Below are 17,463 nucleotides of genomic sequence, written 5' to 3'. Positions count from 1 at the left end.
CCATATTGTTTCCAAGCAAAAAATTACCAGAACAAGAAAATTGTTCCTTAGACTTATCAAAACATCATGATTTCAGTTACTGATTATAAGTAAAAAATACTGCAAGTAACCTAATTATTGGTCTGTTACCAATACTGCAAGTAACCTAATTATTGGTCTTTACCATTTTTCTACGATTAAAGAAGGAGCCATACATGAACATCCTATCCTAATACAAGTAATCTATATAAACAATATAACACATTGAGTACTAGTCAAAGAAAGATCGTTAGGTATAAATTTTCGTGGTTTTCATGGGTAGCACAAAAAGTGTAAAACCAATCGTGAAGTTTTGAGGTTAAAATACAATCTCACTTTGTTTTCTCTGATTCAAAAATAAATTATTGACTGCCAAGTTGGCATGAAGTCAAGCGAATAAATTTAAGGAATCGGCAGTCGTTTTCACCAAAAAATCGTAGGAGTAAAATTAGTCATAAGTTATGATGTCGTAATAAATCAAAGTATTGTGATGTCATAACTTACAACATATTGTACTCTTATGATTTTTTGTGAAAAGGGCTGCAGGAACCAATAAAAATTTCCAAAAGTACAAATACTAATACCCACAAATCAAATTTCTTTGACAGTACTTTCATATAGTCTAAAGAAACCTCTTAACTGACACCAAATGGCAGGTTATTTTGGTAGGCGTAAAATTTGGTAACTTTGAGGCAAAAAGATATAAGAAAATCTTAGGTGTTTCTGATATCATCTGATGCTAAGTGGTGTACTAAGTATTTTAGCCCAGAGTAAATATTTGTGGAATTTATTTTGGTGTTTTCAGACAATCTGCTAAAAAAGAAGAACCCAGCAAAATTTCCCTAATATACAGTAGCAGGTATACTAGGTATAAATTGTATGTGTTTGGTAAATTAAAATATGGATACAAAATTGTAAATGGAATATAATTTGTTGGTCATTAACTGTAATGGTATTTAGTTAAGCTGACCATGAAATTGAACTTCTCATGAAATATTAAAATTTATTAGAAAACTATAATGATTTTAGAACTTAAATAAAAAAAAAAGAAAAAAAATTAACATTAAGCAAACCATGAAAACTGAACCTACAAATTGAAATACTTAATCCCATTTTAAGCCCATGATTAAAAATGCATATGACTTTTTAACCACATATTAAATTTCTGCAAGAGTTTTCCCGCAACTTTACATTCAAAGGTTTCTACAGATTTCATATGAGAAACCCATTCTCCTTTAAGACAATTCTTGATTTAAACTACTCCACTCTCTATTGTAAAATTAAGATTTCAACATGCTCACTAAATCACCCATGTTAATAATTTTCAATTTACCACCTCAAGTGGAGAAATAGTTTAAACCACTCATTACTGAAGGAGAATCTACTTTTCCCAGTAACTATAATCTGGAATGATTACAGCCTTAATCATAGACCTGGAATCTGGAATGATTACAGCCTTAATCATATAACTTGAATCTGGAATGATTACAGCCTTAATCATAGACCTGGAATCTGGAATGATTACAGCCTTAATCAAAGAACTTGAATCTGGAATGATTACAGCCTTAATCATATAACATGAATCTGGAATGATTACAGCCTTAATCAAAGAACTTGAATCTGGAATGATTACAGCCTTAATTATAGACCTGGAATCTGGAATGATTACAGCCTTAATCATAGAACTTTAATCTGGAATGACTACAGCCTTAATCATAGAACTTTAATCTGGAATGACTACAGCCTTAATCATAGAACTGGAATCTGGAATGATTACTGCCTTAATCATAAAACTGGAATCTGGAATGATTATAGACTTAATCATAGAACTTAAGGCTGTGTAACAACTAGCATAATATTCATGTTTCCAATAAGATGAAAACAACTGAAGGTTACGGGAATAGATATTTCTACTAGGCCCCTCAACGAGTATAAGGGTGATAAAATATCTTCTGGACAAATCATAATCATAATCATAATTTAATTTCCCAATTTACAGTTCAAATTCAAAATGTTTGGTGAATATGCACGGCCAGGGTAGGGCAAAAAACACCCCTACGTGTACATAATCCTTGGCAAGAAAAACCAAGCATCAGAATTAAGGAAGTTCACTAAGAACCAAAACATGTTTACCAAGGGAATCTCAAGCAGATGTTAAGTGTAAAAATAGCAAATAAAAAACCAGAGATTCTATTTTTATGCATAAATATTTGGCAAGAGTCAAAAGTGCTAAAAACAAATTAAACGAAGGAGTAAATAACGAACAACAACATTCATGCAGTTTGAAATGAACTTATTACTGAGTCTGTTTCACAGAACAACAAGAATCTCTTTGTTTTTTGCAGATTGAACCAAAGATTCATCCAAGGGACAAAAATTCAATGATTTATGACAAATAATAAAAATTGACATATTTGAAGTTTAAAATTTCAACAAAATTAGAAATGTGCCTATTTTTGCCAGATAATTTATTTCAATGTCATCTTTCTTAATCTACAACTCGGAAAATTAATGATTTTACATAAATAACTTGTAAATTGGCTAATGTTTCATTAAAAAAAGAAGTTTTCATTGATAAGTAATTCTTACAAGGCAAAAACATCAAAGAATTTCTGTTCATATTCCATACCAGCATCAATTATGACTCTCAAAATGAAAATAATATAACATTAATTTTTGAAACATCAATCCACAGAAAAAATGAAAGACTCCTTACAACTAAGTCCAAATCTATACCAGCAAAAAGAAAGAAAAAACCTTATTTTCAAAAGATTAACTGATCACAGATCTGTTTTAATAATGCTACTTTAAGACAAACCTTGTTTTTGGCCATGCTTTCATTAAAATGATCAGTAAAGTCCTAATCTTTGTGTAACTTCAACATAGATTTTATGAATAGATTCACATTTGTAGAAATAAGGGAGAATATGTTACATTTGTAGAAACTATGAAGAATCTGTTACAGTTAGCACGTCTGTGGTCAGAATTTTTCCATTTTCTGTTCATTAACCAAGGATCTACATGTATCATTCATAATTTAAGACTAGGGGAATGTAGCGTTAATGGGTTTTATTTCAATGAACTGCACCCTGTTTTTAATTTTGTGAACATATCATTAAATAGCAGTCAAAAATATTTTGTAATAAAATTAAAACTGCTATCTTCAGACATACTTTTATGGAGCTAACCGAAAAAAGCAGAAATTGCCGAAGTCAGAAGTAAACATACAGTCAAAATGTAACCATTACAGTAAAAAGCTTTAAGGAGGTAGACCCAGGGTAAGAGACACAACTCTTAAAAATCATTGGAGCGTTAGTAGTCATCATTTTACATCAATATCATGTAGGGATCAACGTAACTTGGACTGATTTAATTTTGTTTCAAATGAAAGCTTGACAGGCTTTGGTGAATTGAATATGATACAAACATATCACTGATTTTAAGAGTTATGTCCCTTTTCCAAAGTCTACTTCCTCAAAGTGGGAAAAAAATCAAATCTGTACCTTAGAGATTTCATGTCATGCTATTTTTCTCTTTTAATTTTCATAGACATTAACCTATCAATTATTCTAGTCTACTTATCTTTAAACATGCATAGCATAATATAATTTTCTTTAGAAAAAAAAAAAATCATTACATCTAAGGGGAGATAACTCACTCTGTTCTACAACCATAAGCTGGACACTAGCTTGTACATTTCCAATACTGTTGTTACCAAAACACTGGTACATCCCAGCATCACTGCTTAACAATCCCAGAATGCTGAGGTGTTTCTTGTCAATGATTTTGAAATAATCGGAAGGCTTAATGACCATGCCATCTTTCATCCATATGATCTCAGGCCGAGGGCTGCCCACAATATCACACTGGAAGTGGTTGTCTGAATTCACATGGGCAATTCTGTTTTGTGGCTGCTGAACAAACTTTGGTGGAACTGAAATATGAAATAAAGACTTAATTTCAAATCTGTTCATATCAAAATCAGTGTTGGGTTTCATAAAAGGTAATAAGTGTCAGGCCCTGTAAGAATCAAGCAGTAGGTGAAACATGGTATGAAAAAAAAAACATTTTGATAGTGTAATTTGACTATTTGCACCATCAGAATAAAGGAAAACAGACAAGATTTACCATATCATGCTGAACCATTGAATTACAATTTCATTGAAATGTACTGAAAATGAACATTTTAAGGGCAAATAACTGTCAAAAACCTTATTTTTCTAAGATTATATTAAAAAGTTTCTGAGCAAAGCCAGTGATGCAGAGATCAAATAATGGTCTTTTCAATAGAAAAAGTATCCTTGAGTGATATTACATTGTCAGGTTGGTGCGTTTTTGACATGCATGTTTCTGATTTTTTCCCATTTTGCCTGATCCTTACTGAGACATATACATAATTGTAAAACTTGCCACAAGATGTGACATCACAATGCTATTTCTGTTGTGTCATCATTTTACACCTAGGACTTTTGATGAAATCAACTTCAGAACTTTAAAATGTACCATGTAAATAAACACCTGACAACAGTCCTGTTTACGTTATCTTTAGACAAACAATAGTTTTTGTTGTAATGTATGAAATATTAATTTGTAAAATCTTGAACTTTGTGTCATTTCAACATGGAGAGAGATTCACAATCCATAATGCATACTTTGCAGTCAAATTTCATTGAAACTACAGTAAAACTGAATGATAAACACCTCTGTGACAAGGATTTTAAGGAAAAAAGTAGAAAAAAATAATTTAAAAAAATGCAATGTACAATGACTATCCGTTATATAACCTACCAAGTACTACGAGCATGGCATCAGCATCGTTTGAGTCAAGGAGATTCTCAGCTCTACATGTGTAGGTACCTGAGTCCCCCTCGTTGGCACTGTATATCTTTAGACTGCCACGTCCAACTATCTCAATTCTTCCTTGGGCTTGTCTGTAAACAAAATAACAAAACAATCAAAGTATTGCATTTATTTTTGCTTAGTCAAAAATTTTAACGTGTGCATCTTGAGCATATTGGGGAACTCTTTTACTGTACCAGTGTACAATGAAGTTTTTGGGCCAGCTGCAGCCTGCCCTGTATTATGAGGGTTTCAGGGTGTCAAGCCACTTTTGGCCTAAAAAATATAGGACTATAGGGATATATAGGGTTTTTAGTGAAGGATTTGTGTTGAAAGTCTCGAAACCTAGCAAATTTGTATGTACAAGGCAAGTTGGTCGAAATCCTTGTTTCCGGTTTCTCATTGGATTGTTCTTTTTTCATACTTTCCCATTTGAAGTTAATATTTCGATGTTGATTCCAGAATGATAAACGTTTAAGGACTTGCAGATATTTTTATGTCATGTCCATTGTCATCCTTCTGGAATCAATATGGAGGAATATGACTTAAATACAAACTTTTCAACAAGAATACGCCAAATCAAAAATGATATATCTCTTTGTAAAGTCTTTCTACTAACATGAGTATATGATGACCAATAAGCATATCTTAAATTTTGCTGCCCTGAGTACACCAGATAGAATATGATACCCATACAGTACTTTCCCAGAAACAGCTATTTAATACATATACATGCATATGAGTATCTTAATTGCATATAAAACAGTAAAGAGATACATTGCATATTAATGATTTATACACTACAGACTTTATGTATCAGTGTTTTTTTTATCATTTCAGAAACAATTTCACAGATTTTTCTAAATGTATAGGGTTTTATAGGGATTTTAATGAATTATAGGGACCTTAAAATTTATAGGAAAATATAGGAATTTATAGGGACTTGACACCCTGGGGTTTCCATGTTGTTCATTGAAGATCAATGGGTGGCCTTGGGCAGCAATTTTCACCATAGTGGGGTGATTGTCTCTTTGACATATACATTATAACTATTCTTGTTATATGATATTACTTTAAAAATCTTATATACTCAACAATGCTCTTTAATTTTTGTAAATTTGAGAAAAATTCTGTATCATTGCCATCATGAATCTGACACTTTTTTACACAATTTCAGTAACTACAGAATTTAGAGTATTTTATTTAACACAGTCTACTAGAACTCAAGTAATCAAATTATCTAATTTTTACTACAGTTATTTCTTGCTTATGACAATATTTTCATTGTGAACATATAAAATTGAAATTTCGCTAAATTACATCATTTGCAGTTAAAACAACATAGCTTTTTATTATTCTTTAGTTAAAATTTAAATTTGTAGTAATCTGTAACGATTTTTCAGTATGTTCTTCATCCTATCATGTAAGTAAAGTGCACACAAAGTATGTCCATAATGGAGCTGTCATGAATTGTTAAATTTAACAAAATTCTCAATCATACTTGAAATCTATGGCTTGTCCATCCTTTAGCCATGTAATGGTGGGTTCTTTCTGTGCTGTATCCCTCCCATTTGCTCCACAGAACAGGGTAACAGTAGATCCAGCCTCAGCATGAGTATTTTGTGGCCAGTAAACAAAACTTGGTGGTAACCCATGTAGTATTACCTCTGAAAATATAGATTACATTTAAATCCATTTTTTTCCCCAAGAATTCAAAGTAATCTACAGAGCTTGGTTTTATATAAAAATTTTCATCTTAAAATATTTCCTGAACTCAAATTCAGGCCCATCAGATTACTAGAAATTAAGAAATTCAGAGGAAAAACTCAAGAATTTGAAAATTCAAATATGAATTTTTTTTAAGAAACAAAGACCTGGACAAGTATTTTCAAAGATAGAAATAAGAGATAAGAGGGTGCTTGGGAGCTGAATGTCAGTCTTTGTCAGCTATTACATGTATCTATAAATAACATAGAGCATAATGGCTCTGAATTAATGGAAGCGCTCCTTTTATAATGTCAAAATCAGGATTCATGCAGATCTGTCTTTATTTGGCAACTAGATAATTTGATTAGAGGTTTCTGCAACTGAATTCATGCAACTGGCATTGGAGACTGGAAACCTTGAACTCACCAGGATTCAACTTGCAGTAAAGTCAGAAAAATTGAGATTTAGAATACAAAACTCTAACCATATACTAAAACAGTACCCAAGGAAATTGAAAACATTACAAAACAAAGAAAAAAATTTGGAACCTTTAAATTAACTCACTAAAATTCAACTTGCAGTAAAGTCAGAAAAATTGAGATTTACATGTGTATAAATACAAAGTTCTAACCATCCCAAAACTACATTAAAAATATTATAAACCAAATAAAATTTGAAAAAATTTAAAATAATAAAAGCAATCCTGTGGTATAGCATTTAAATGCATTAAACAAATACCAATCATAAACACAATTTCAAACCCATTCAATATCTCAGTTTTAGTCAACTCAAAGTTTTCTTTAAATTTTCAATCTAAGATGGTTATCAATGGATTAAGAGATAGTGAAGTTGTATGAGCTTTGTAGAGATTTGTTTTACAATCAATACATGCATTCAATAGATGAATAGGATCTGATGAATCAACAAGTGAACTACAACTGCAGTGTACTACTCCATGGTAGAGTCAGGCAATATTTTTTATGAAAAATTCAGCTGTGGTAATAATAAACTTCACATTCTGTCATTCACATATTTTTTAAAAGATATTTTGTGCATTTAACTTAAACTGAAAAGTTTTTTTTTTCTCTATTTTAGATTTGAATGGCAACAATTTTATTTCAGAAGTAACATGTTTTCTGAATGGATAATATTTTGATTTTTATAATCTCATAAAAGTAATTTTTACCATGTAACAGTGGTGTTTGATGACTCACTTAATCAAATTTATACTTATGTAATGTATAATGTAATTTAAATGCCTGTGTCAACTATACTGAAGCAGAATTTAAAAACAAATTTTCTTTTTTTCTTTGATCTTTCAAAACATTGGTAAATTCAACCCAAGCAGCCTCTTTAAAAATTAAGATCATTAACCTGGCTTATAAACATGTAACTTAGAGAAAAAAAGGCTTGGCGGTGTTTCTAGAAAAACAGAGGATGATTACCCTACTGGTGCACCTGGTCCATGCTCCCAGTTTTTTGTGGAGTCCGAGTTGCTCATTTGTTTTTGTTACTTTGTGTTTATGATTTTAGTTACTTCATGTTCTTTGTTGTGTATGTCTGTTTACCATGTCTGGCCTTTGTCCCTGGATTACCTTTTTTTGATTACCACTATAACCTTGGTTCCCTTGATTACTCTTTGAAGTATTCAGACACATGTTTATCTAGTGTCAAAATTTTTAGCAATTATCAGTATTTAAATGAGTTAGTGTGAAAGTACTTTAATTTGAGGACTACCAGTTTTTGTGGATCAGGGAAGAAACACAAGTTGGTGAATTATTGAATTTGTGATTTTAATGTTTTCAGTATACTCATCAATGGGAATCTCTCCTTTATTGGGAACCAATTTTTGTAGTTTATTCTACCCACGAAAACCATGAAAATTGGTACCCAATAAAAAACAGTACTTTCACATTATCCACTATTAGATATTTATTTGAATTGAAACTCAAGTTGCACAAAATCAAACAAAAATGTCATTTTTGCAGCTAATATGTAATATTACTCTAAATAAAATTCTTTATAGGACTGCAGGGTGTGGCAAGGTTATAAAATTGCCAGATTCTTAGGTTGAACTGTACTTCAAGCAGTATAGACATGTCTATTTAAAATGTTTAAACGACATGGAAGTTCAGTGCTTTATCTCTTAAATCAAAAAATAAATTAGAGTTTACATTTGTTCTGTGCAATTCTAAAGTTATAAACAGGATGACCTACTCCCAAAAAAGACATTTAAATAAAAAACATGGTCCAAATATTGACATAGTTTGATTGTAGTCTTCATGATAAAATTTTTAACATATTTTTTGTCCAAAATAATTATTTCTAGATTTTTCTATCAGCTTGACATTCTTAATTTCAACTAAGCCATTGAGACTGAAATAACAAGTACTCAATGGCTGTCTGAGTATTGGTAGAAAATAATTCATTTTCAACCCAGCAGAATTTTTTTGTATTGAACAGCTACTGTGAAAGTACTTTAAATCGTGGATAACAATTCTCATGGATTAGCGAAGAAACTCAAGTTCATGGATTCTTGAATTCATTGTTTTGAGGTTTTCAGTATTCACATCAATGGAAATCTCCTTTTCATGGGGAACCAAATTTCGTGGTTTAGCATACCCACGAAAACCACGAAAATTGGTACCCCACGAATAATAGTACTTTCACAGTATGCTAAAGCATATGATATGGAAAAACAGACAGATGGAAGAAGATGTATAACAATAATTCCTCTTAAATGGCAGGCATATAATATATCCAAAGTTTCTAAGTCAGAAAATATAAATTAACATCATTGAAAATTGAAAATGACCTTTTTCAAAAATTTTCATATCTCTTTATTTTCATAATCTGACAGGTCACTTTTCCCTTTCCTTCTTACGTGGGCCTGACTTTATGTTAAGATAAAACAAATGAAAACTACATATTTGTCATTTTTATCAAAGAGAGTCTAAATGGAAAATAAATCGAAAATGAGGAAAATATTCTCTTACATGTACATGTTATATCTTGTCGAGACATCATAAATTTTAAATTAAACGACAAGTTATGTTTTATGATTCATTTGAACTGAGTATCGACATCTTAAAGACATGTTTAATTAATGTGTTAAGTATACCATGTCTGGAACTAGAGTCATAGCTATTTATTTCTCCTTAAAAATACGTTTGATGTTTTCTACAAAGTATTTTTGTGAATCCACGGTTTTTTTTTAAAAGTTTGATGTCTGCATTTTTTAACATAATTTATTCAAAACATTGTGGTTTCCTATTAGCAGATCAAACACTGGTACATTTTTTTGTAGTTTCCTTAGACCCACATTTTTACAAAAAAAAAAAAAATTATCCTTTATGGGTTAATAATCAAAGTGGACAAAAAACTTGCTTGATTTTTTTTATGCTTGTAGAGATGGATGTAAAATGCTGAATACAAACGTTCCAATGATTTATAAGAGTTGTGTCCCTTACCCTAGGTCTACCTCCTTAATATAATAACCAAATGTCATCTAAGTTGGGAAGACAAGTGGATTTTTGTTTTTTTAATTTTCATTAAGAAGTCTATTTAACTGGAGCCAACTCTAGCAGTGACCCTAACTGACTACAAAGATATATGGCTTGTATGTCTTGTCCTCCATCTATTTTCTACCGGAATTCTTACTAATAAAAGCATCAAGCATCAAAATCCGAAAATTGATTTTTTGTTGGTTTGCTACTTCCATGTCCAGAAGACGCTTACCCTATCGGTGCACCTGGTCCATGCTCCCAGTTTTTAGTGGAGTCCAAGTTGCTCATTTGTTTTTGTTACTTGGCATGTACGATTTTAGTTACTATATGTTCTTTGTTGTGTATGTCTGTTTTCCATGTCTGGTCTTTGTTCCTGGATTGCATTCTTTTGATTACCGCTATAACCTTGATTCCCTTGATTACACTTCCAAGTAGAGCAAAGTGGTGCAAGGCCAGCAGAATTTTCTATTATGTGTTATAAAAAAAAACAACTCAATATAGTGTGATATTAGTTAAGCATCATATTTTTTTATCATCCTATTTACACATATGATGTGTTTTTGTTGATTGTTGTATTTCTGAAGCTCCATGAAGTTTGTTTCCTCTCTTACTAACCACTGCAGACATTAACCTTTCAAAATTCTCTGACATTATATCATTCACTTTTTCCTGACTTTGCAACATTCATGTATTTTCTAAGAGTCAATGGCTGTAGTATATAAGAGTGAATTTTGAACAGCAGACGCTGTTCAGAGCTTGGTCCTTACTAAATAAAGAATCACTTTCTCTGCTTTTGAGAAGAAGATAGGGTACCACTCCAATGAAATCATAGGGTCAAGTGATGAGACTTATATGCTCCATTTCCCCTGCTATTCCATTAAATTTGCTGACATTAAAATCATTGAATACATAGAAAGATTATAATTAAAAATATAAAAATAACCAGCATTAGTTTGTCATTGTCTAAATGCCAAAAAAAAATAATAATAATAATGGCCTTAGAAGCAAGACAGTGTTTCTTTTTCATGGATAGTATCCCTTTATATGTATAAATACTGTAAATGCATTACATCACACGGACCATCTCTTCTAGGGAGAACAATATGTCGCAAAGAAAAGGCCTGTGGTCATGGAGTTGAATAATATATTTTTTTTTCAATTCAATATAATTTTAAGATATTCCATTTTGCACTTTAAAATATGCCATTTTTATATTTTTCATTTCAGATTTTTATTTCATAACACTTTTACTATTTTTTCGAAATGAAGGAGATTTTGTAAGTAAACAAGCCAAGGAAAAATCCCAAAAAATGTTTGAAAGTTGCAAAAGGTATTCCCACAAGTCACCTTGTGTTTTCATATATACAGTGTTAGAAAATAGAAATTCCTATCATAAATCAGAGATTTTTACCATAAATTAAGAAATTTTGAGGAACATCCTACACACATGTTAAACGTCATATTCTCCTAATTATAAAACATGGTCTAACTATGTGCCAAGCCTTCTTTACAACATGTTAAGATAATTTAAATTCTCCCAACATCAAAACCTCATCAAGTAATTTTAGTTTAATTCTCCCAACATCCCCTAGCAATTTATTTAATGATGATGTATGCTCATTACAACGTGTGAGGGAAATTGTTATACAAAGTCTTGTTTTGATCAGTTTCAAGTCAACTTGTTGATATTTTCTGTCAATTATCGATCAAAATTAGCTTTTGTGTGTTGTGGGTTCCGGTATTCCCTTCGCAAGGTTCTCAATTTCAAAAAAAGCATATTGTTACCAGTTGTTTAAACAAGCAAAAATTGCATGAATGAAGTTGTTACGGAAATTATGTAATTCTGAGACCAGTTTACTTGTTAAATTCTCATTCTAGTATGGAAGCATGATAATCTTTGAAGCAATCATACAAAAGACAATACAAAATAAAAGTTGAATCAGGAAATGCTAAGGTACAACTGATAATTACAGTTACTTTCCATTCTGCTCCACATAGTCAATTACAATAAAAAATGAGTTCTCTGGTGACATGTAAAGTTATAATTTTGAGTAATAAATGCAGTATCAATTTGTTCTAAAAAAAACAAGTACAGGGCTCCAGAATTAGCCATGTCAAGTGAATTAGGTGCTGCAGGGAAAGTTACATTAACTGATTCCTGTTGATTCATTAAGTCAACTTTCAAGAATAAATTTGCCTTGGTTTGTAATAAAAAAAAATCAAAATTCTACAGCATTAGAGTGCAATAACCACCAACAGAAGCTGAATATCATTTTCAAATCTCAAGAACTGATACTACTGGGGATTTATCCCAGTTAAAAAATGATCATTTGCCTGAGACCAACTACAGCACTATGGATAAGCCTAAGGGACTTGCAACTTCCAAATTAGTGGTGGTCCGAAGTCTGAGATTTTCAAATTCTGAACAAGGACTATAGAAATTCCATCTGTCCAGGTCCTGGACCTTCACGTCCAATTTTCATTTCATCTTTATTGGAGTTTTTCATTTCCCTCAAGTGACCATTAGTTTGAATCTTGGAAAGGACCAGGAATTTCCAGATTTTCTCCCTAAGTTTACAAAGTTTAGGCCACTGTTACAATTGACAGAAAAAGGGGGATCATGAAATGCTCATAATACAGGCTTTCAAGTTACTATATGTAAAAAATAAGGGCTAAATTTAGGATTTTTTTAGGGCTTTTAACACAAAAAATAAAAAATAAATAAGGGATGATATTCTTTCTTTTTTAATTATAATACTAAAAGAAAAACAAGTTACTTACCACTGGCTGAAGACAACAATATAAAAGCTATTTACCAACCCAGAAGATCATGTTAGTAGTCATCAACAATTGTATTCAGCATCTGCTAATGACCACCAAAATGTCTTCTGAGGTGTTTATTTGATCATAATATTCATTTTCTGAAAGTATACTAAGCTAGATACCATTAATACAAAGAATATTAAGGGAAATTACTATTTAAAAATTTCAAAAGTAATCCGAAAAATAAGGAAATAAGGAATTTCTCAACAAAAATAGGGCTTTTTTTTTTTTGATTCTTCTGTTATTATTAGGGAAATTAGGGCTGCTTTTGAAAAATAAGGAAAATTAGAAAAATAAGGGCCCGCTTGAAAGCCTGCAGTAATACTGCTACCAATACTTTGTAAATATGTGTCTTTTAGTCCGTCTGAATATCCAAAATTCACCTTCTTAAAATTTTATATGAGATTTACTAACCCACATTAGCATTCTGCTCAAGCTTCCCAGTCCGACTCACATGCCTCCTTTCCACATTTTCTGCCACACAGTGGTAGTTCCCAAAATCGTTGAATTGAACTGGATAAACTTCTAGCACGCCTCCAATATGAATACGTATGTTTGGTTTTTCCTGAACAGGAAGTCCATCCTTAAACCACGTTATGTTTGGATTAGGAACGCCGTCAATGAGGCATCCAAACATGGCAGCATCATAGAGGTATACAGCAAGATCTTTTGGTTCTGTGCGAAATGTTTCTGATAAATCTGTAAAAGAACAGAGTTTATGTATATTATGAAATTAAAAACTATGGCATTTTCAATGTCTTTGACTACCCTTTAATATCTCTCATAGACAGATATGAGATATTGTAATTAAATTTTAACCATATACAATGTAATGATTTTTGCTAAGTACAAATATAGTACATGCAAAATAGATTTTTACTGTTAATTAATTTTTGTGCCCGAAGTTGAAACATGTACAATGTACCTGCAAATATATTCACTAGATAGACTCTGCAGAAGTTAGCTACCGCAAAAGTTAATAGATATGTTTACAGTAATACAAATCTGTTGAAATAAATACCATATATTACTCAACCTTTCAGAGCAACAGAGTTCACCTCTAATTTAAAGCAGGGTTCATTTTTCTCTGTTTGCTTTTTAAATTTTGTTATGAGTTTTGTGATTTACTCTTCTTATGTTTTCCGTGTGGTGTTTCTTGCACTGTCTTGTTCTACTTCTTGAATTACATGATTTTGTTGATCATTTTCGATTTATTTTCCATTTAGCTTGTTACTTGCTTCTGTCTGTTTCTATCTTTAATGACCAGACTAAGGAGATATATCTGATTTAATCAAACATTTTCAATAATATCATTTTCTACAGGACCTGCATAAAGTTATCAAATACTCATTACAAGTCTGCCCTTCTGATGCTGATTTGTTCTGAACATTAAAAACATATTATAAAAATTATAAATACTACATTATTGTATAAGTTAGGCCATCTTAAGGTAATTTTATGGTTCAAAGGCCCTTCCTCATCTTGTGTGGTGGTGCCTCATTCTCCACTGTTATTACCATAATTTCATGGTTCAAAGGCCCATGTTATAAAGTCATTCCTTCAAGACTGGAGATCTGTCATTTTCAGCTGTAGATTTGGTTTGAAAACAGGAGTTTTTTTTTGTTTTTTTTCGCAGTGTAACAAGTCAAATATGTGTTAACTTGTGGAAAACCTTGCAATAAGTCTGTTTCCAAGAGAAAAAATGCTGTATACTCTATTTGAATAGTTTGGATGACCCTTTTGATTGAGTAACACTTGAACATTTTAATGATTTTGCATGATGGTGCCTCACTGTCCATTGTTATTACCATTATAATAAACCCCAAACAGGGTACTAATGGAACATAAAACGATACCTTGTCACCAATGATGATAAAGTACCTAAACCAATCCATGCAACTAAAATAGCCATTAACAGATCAGTTTCTGATCACTCATCAATCTGTAAAACCAATCCATTAAACAGGTGATTGCATCACATGACTACAGAGTGGTCAATATATTTTACAGATACAGTTGTTTTGTTTGTCAATTTTTATACACAGTAATAGATGAAAACATCAATTAATTACTTTTATTTTATATTTTGTTTCATTTTTACAATATACAATATATGGATTTTATCTTAAATTTGAGGTACGTTTCATATAGAAGTATATTGAATCCCTTCAAATGAAAATTCTTAAATTTACAAGAACCAATAATCATCAGTCATATTACAGTCACTCATCAGTCATCGATCAGTCAAATTGTTGCCTTGATTGGTTCAGGGACTGTAAAAGGGGTTGCCAAAATGTTCAAAATGGCATAACTTGAAAAGTACATATAGGATTTTGCTGAAAACTTAACCTGTATTTCATGGTATTTAACAACTGAAAAGTTTTAAAAAAAAATTCATTAATCCATTCTCAAGTTATTTTCTGGAAACTGTAGGCTGACATACACCCAACTTTTCTGAGGGTATCATGTAATCCCTTGCAACTTTGTGTGGCAGCAGTTAGTTTTTCTTACTATGATCAATGTAACAATTACCCTCAAAACTTTAAGAATTGGCTATGATAAAAATTTTGTCTATTGAAAAATAACTTAAATTTTCCATGAGCAATTGTTTATTGCGCGACATGTTTTTAATTTCAAAACATATTTTTATCTTTAAACAAGAAAAAAGTAGCTCTGAACTTAACTGAATAGGGGCGTGTCAATTTTTTTTATCCATTGAGATATAACAAAATTATTTTATCCAATCAGATAACAGCATTTATCTTAATTTATTTTGAGAACAATAATATTGTTAAGTACCAGTCCATACAAATATCGTACACTGCCTATGGTAAGGTGATTCATGGTGTAAAAAAACCCATGGACCAGACGATGCTTTTTAGGTCTACTTATGCTATATTTTTATGTGACAATAGTCCTTTTTGTATTTAGATCTCCACTTTTGAGAAAACTACAATTTAACTTCCCAGTATTATCAACCAAATCAAGAAGGATAACTCTTGCAAAGTGCTAATTTCATGTATAATCTATATAAATTTTATCTCAAAAGCACAACACTCAAATGAAATACTAAGACGGGTTATGTGATCTATAACAGTCTCTGAACAAGAAATAAAAGCTGAATTAGGTGGGTTTTTGACATGCATGGATCACCTCCTGTCTGCGACTGCTACTTTAAAGAGAAATGACTGTTTACACAAAAATGGCCTAAGAACCAAAAAATTGAATTAAAATGGCCTTGTGTGTACTACCTAAAATTAAGACAAAAGTTCAAGTCTTGAGCTCAAGTAAGAAATAAACACTCAGCTGGTTATCATGTTTTTAAACCATGACTTTCATGTAGTTTCTCCCTCCTTGATCAAACCATCTTTTGTATTGGGGAATTTCTGGTTAACATTGATAACACAAGCATTTAGTGAATTAAATGCCTGTTTTATTAACTACTACAAGAAAACATTTCATTCACTGAATCATTATTTGCAGACAATATGGAGTTTAAATTTTGGGAATTCTGGGAAAACTAACATGGGGACTATTGGGGGACGGACAGACATGAAATTTTTCAGACGGTCCTACTAAGTACAATGTAACCCAACATTTTATTACATTTTTATACTTCACCATTTCGTGTGGTGTGGTATCAAAATTAAAGACGACTAATTGGCATTATAACTTTTCAGTTTTATTTGACTGGCTGGTAGTATTTTAAACCTGATCCCTATCAACCAAAAACTTCAACTTACGAGCTATATGGAGGTAGGCTTTGCGACTAACTATCGTTCCCAGCCCAGGCACTGTGGCATTACACTGATAATGTCCTACATCTGTTCCACCAGTCTGTGATATAAGCAGTGAGCCATTTTTCTGTATTAATCTGAAAAATAGCCATACAAGAGTTTTACTACTGATGTGGTGCACTGACCAACCACTGCAGTTTCATGATGTTATAAACACAGACCAACCACTGCAATTTCAGGATGTTCATAAACATTGACCAACCATTGTAATTCTAGGCAGCTATCAAAAAACATTTTGATAAACCTTTGATATCAAATAAAGGAAAATGGAAATTCTTATGTATATGGTTCTAGAGTTGCTACAGGTCCCTCTCTAAATATTGTTGAGATTTCTCTCTTATTGTTCTTCAAAGAAACTTTATGAAAACAAGTTCTATTTACCGATGTGGTAAAATTTTCTTCTTTTTATTTCCAAGTTCCTACATTTCTTTCAAGAAAATAACAAATGGCACGCAATTACATTTTTATCCAATGCAACTAAGTTATCAATATTTGGCCAATCAGGAAACAGAATTGCAATCAGGTGACTTGCATTCCCATAGAAGAGCGTCCTTAAGGTCAAAGGTTAAAAAAGCAAAACTTGTGTCGGAAAAAATCAAAAAAGAAATAACAGTGTAGCCCTAGCTTGAATTTCTTTTTCTCCTTTGACATAATTCAGGCAGCTTCAGTATACTGGCTGTTAGGTTTTCACAGTCTTCTAGAGTTATTGTGTCTTTGACACATTCCAGTTTGCCACTTGCGTTTATAGACAAATTCTTAGAAAAAAATCAAAT

The 17,463-nt window shown here is 31.5% G+C and overlaps 1 protein-coding gene across 12 annotated transcripts in view; it reads right to left on the bottom strand.

The window, feature by feature from the left end:
- LOC148596864 (neogenin-like) overlaps positions 1 to 17,463 on the bottom strand; it is a 108,949-nt gene that overhangs the window by 36,282 nt on the left and 55,204 nt on the right. For all 12 annotated transcript variants that reach the window (XM_088564423.1, XM_088564427.1, XM_088564420.1 and 9 more), the window contains 5 exons: positions 16,637 to 16,767; positions 13,308 to 13,592; positions 6,359 to 6,524; positions 4,807 to 4,949; positions 3,677 to 3,952 (listed from right to left, as the gene is read on the bottom strand). In XM_088564423.1, coding sequence (XP_088420549.1) covers positions 3,677 to 3,952; positions 4,807 to 4,949; positions 6,359 to 6,524; positions 13,308 to 13,592; positions 16,637 to 16,767 — 1,001 coding nt within the window. The remainder of the gene's footprint in view (positions 1 to 3,676; positions 3,953 to 4,806; positions 4,950 to 6,358; positions 6,525 to 13,307; positions 13,593 to 16,636; positions 16,768 to 17,463) is intronic.

This window comes from Perna viridis, chromosome 15 (assembly GCF_037379345.1).
Source record: "Perna viridis isolate PV_CMFRI_1.1 ecotype Kerala chromosome 15, ASM3737934v1, whole genome shotgun sequence".
Classification (NCBI taxonomy): domain Eukaryota; kingdom Metazoa; phylum Mollusca; class Bivalvia; order Mytilida; family Mytilidae; genus Perna; species Perna viridis.
This window is presented reverse-complemented; position numbering and strand designations above follow the sequence as displayed.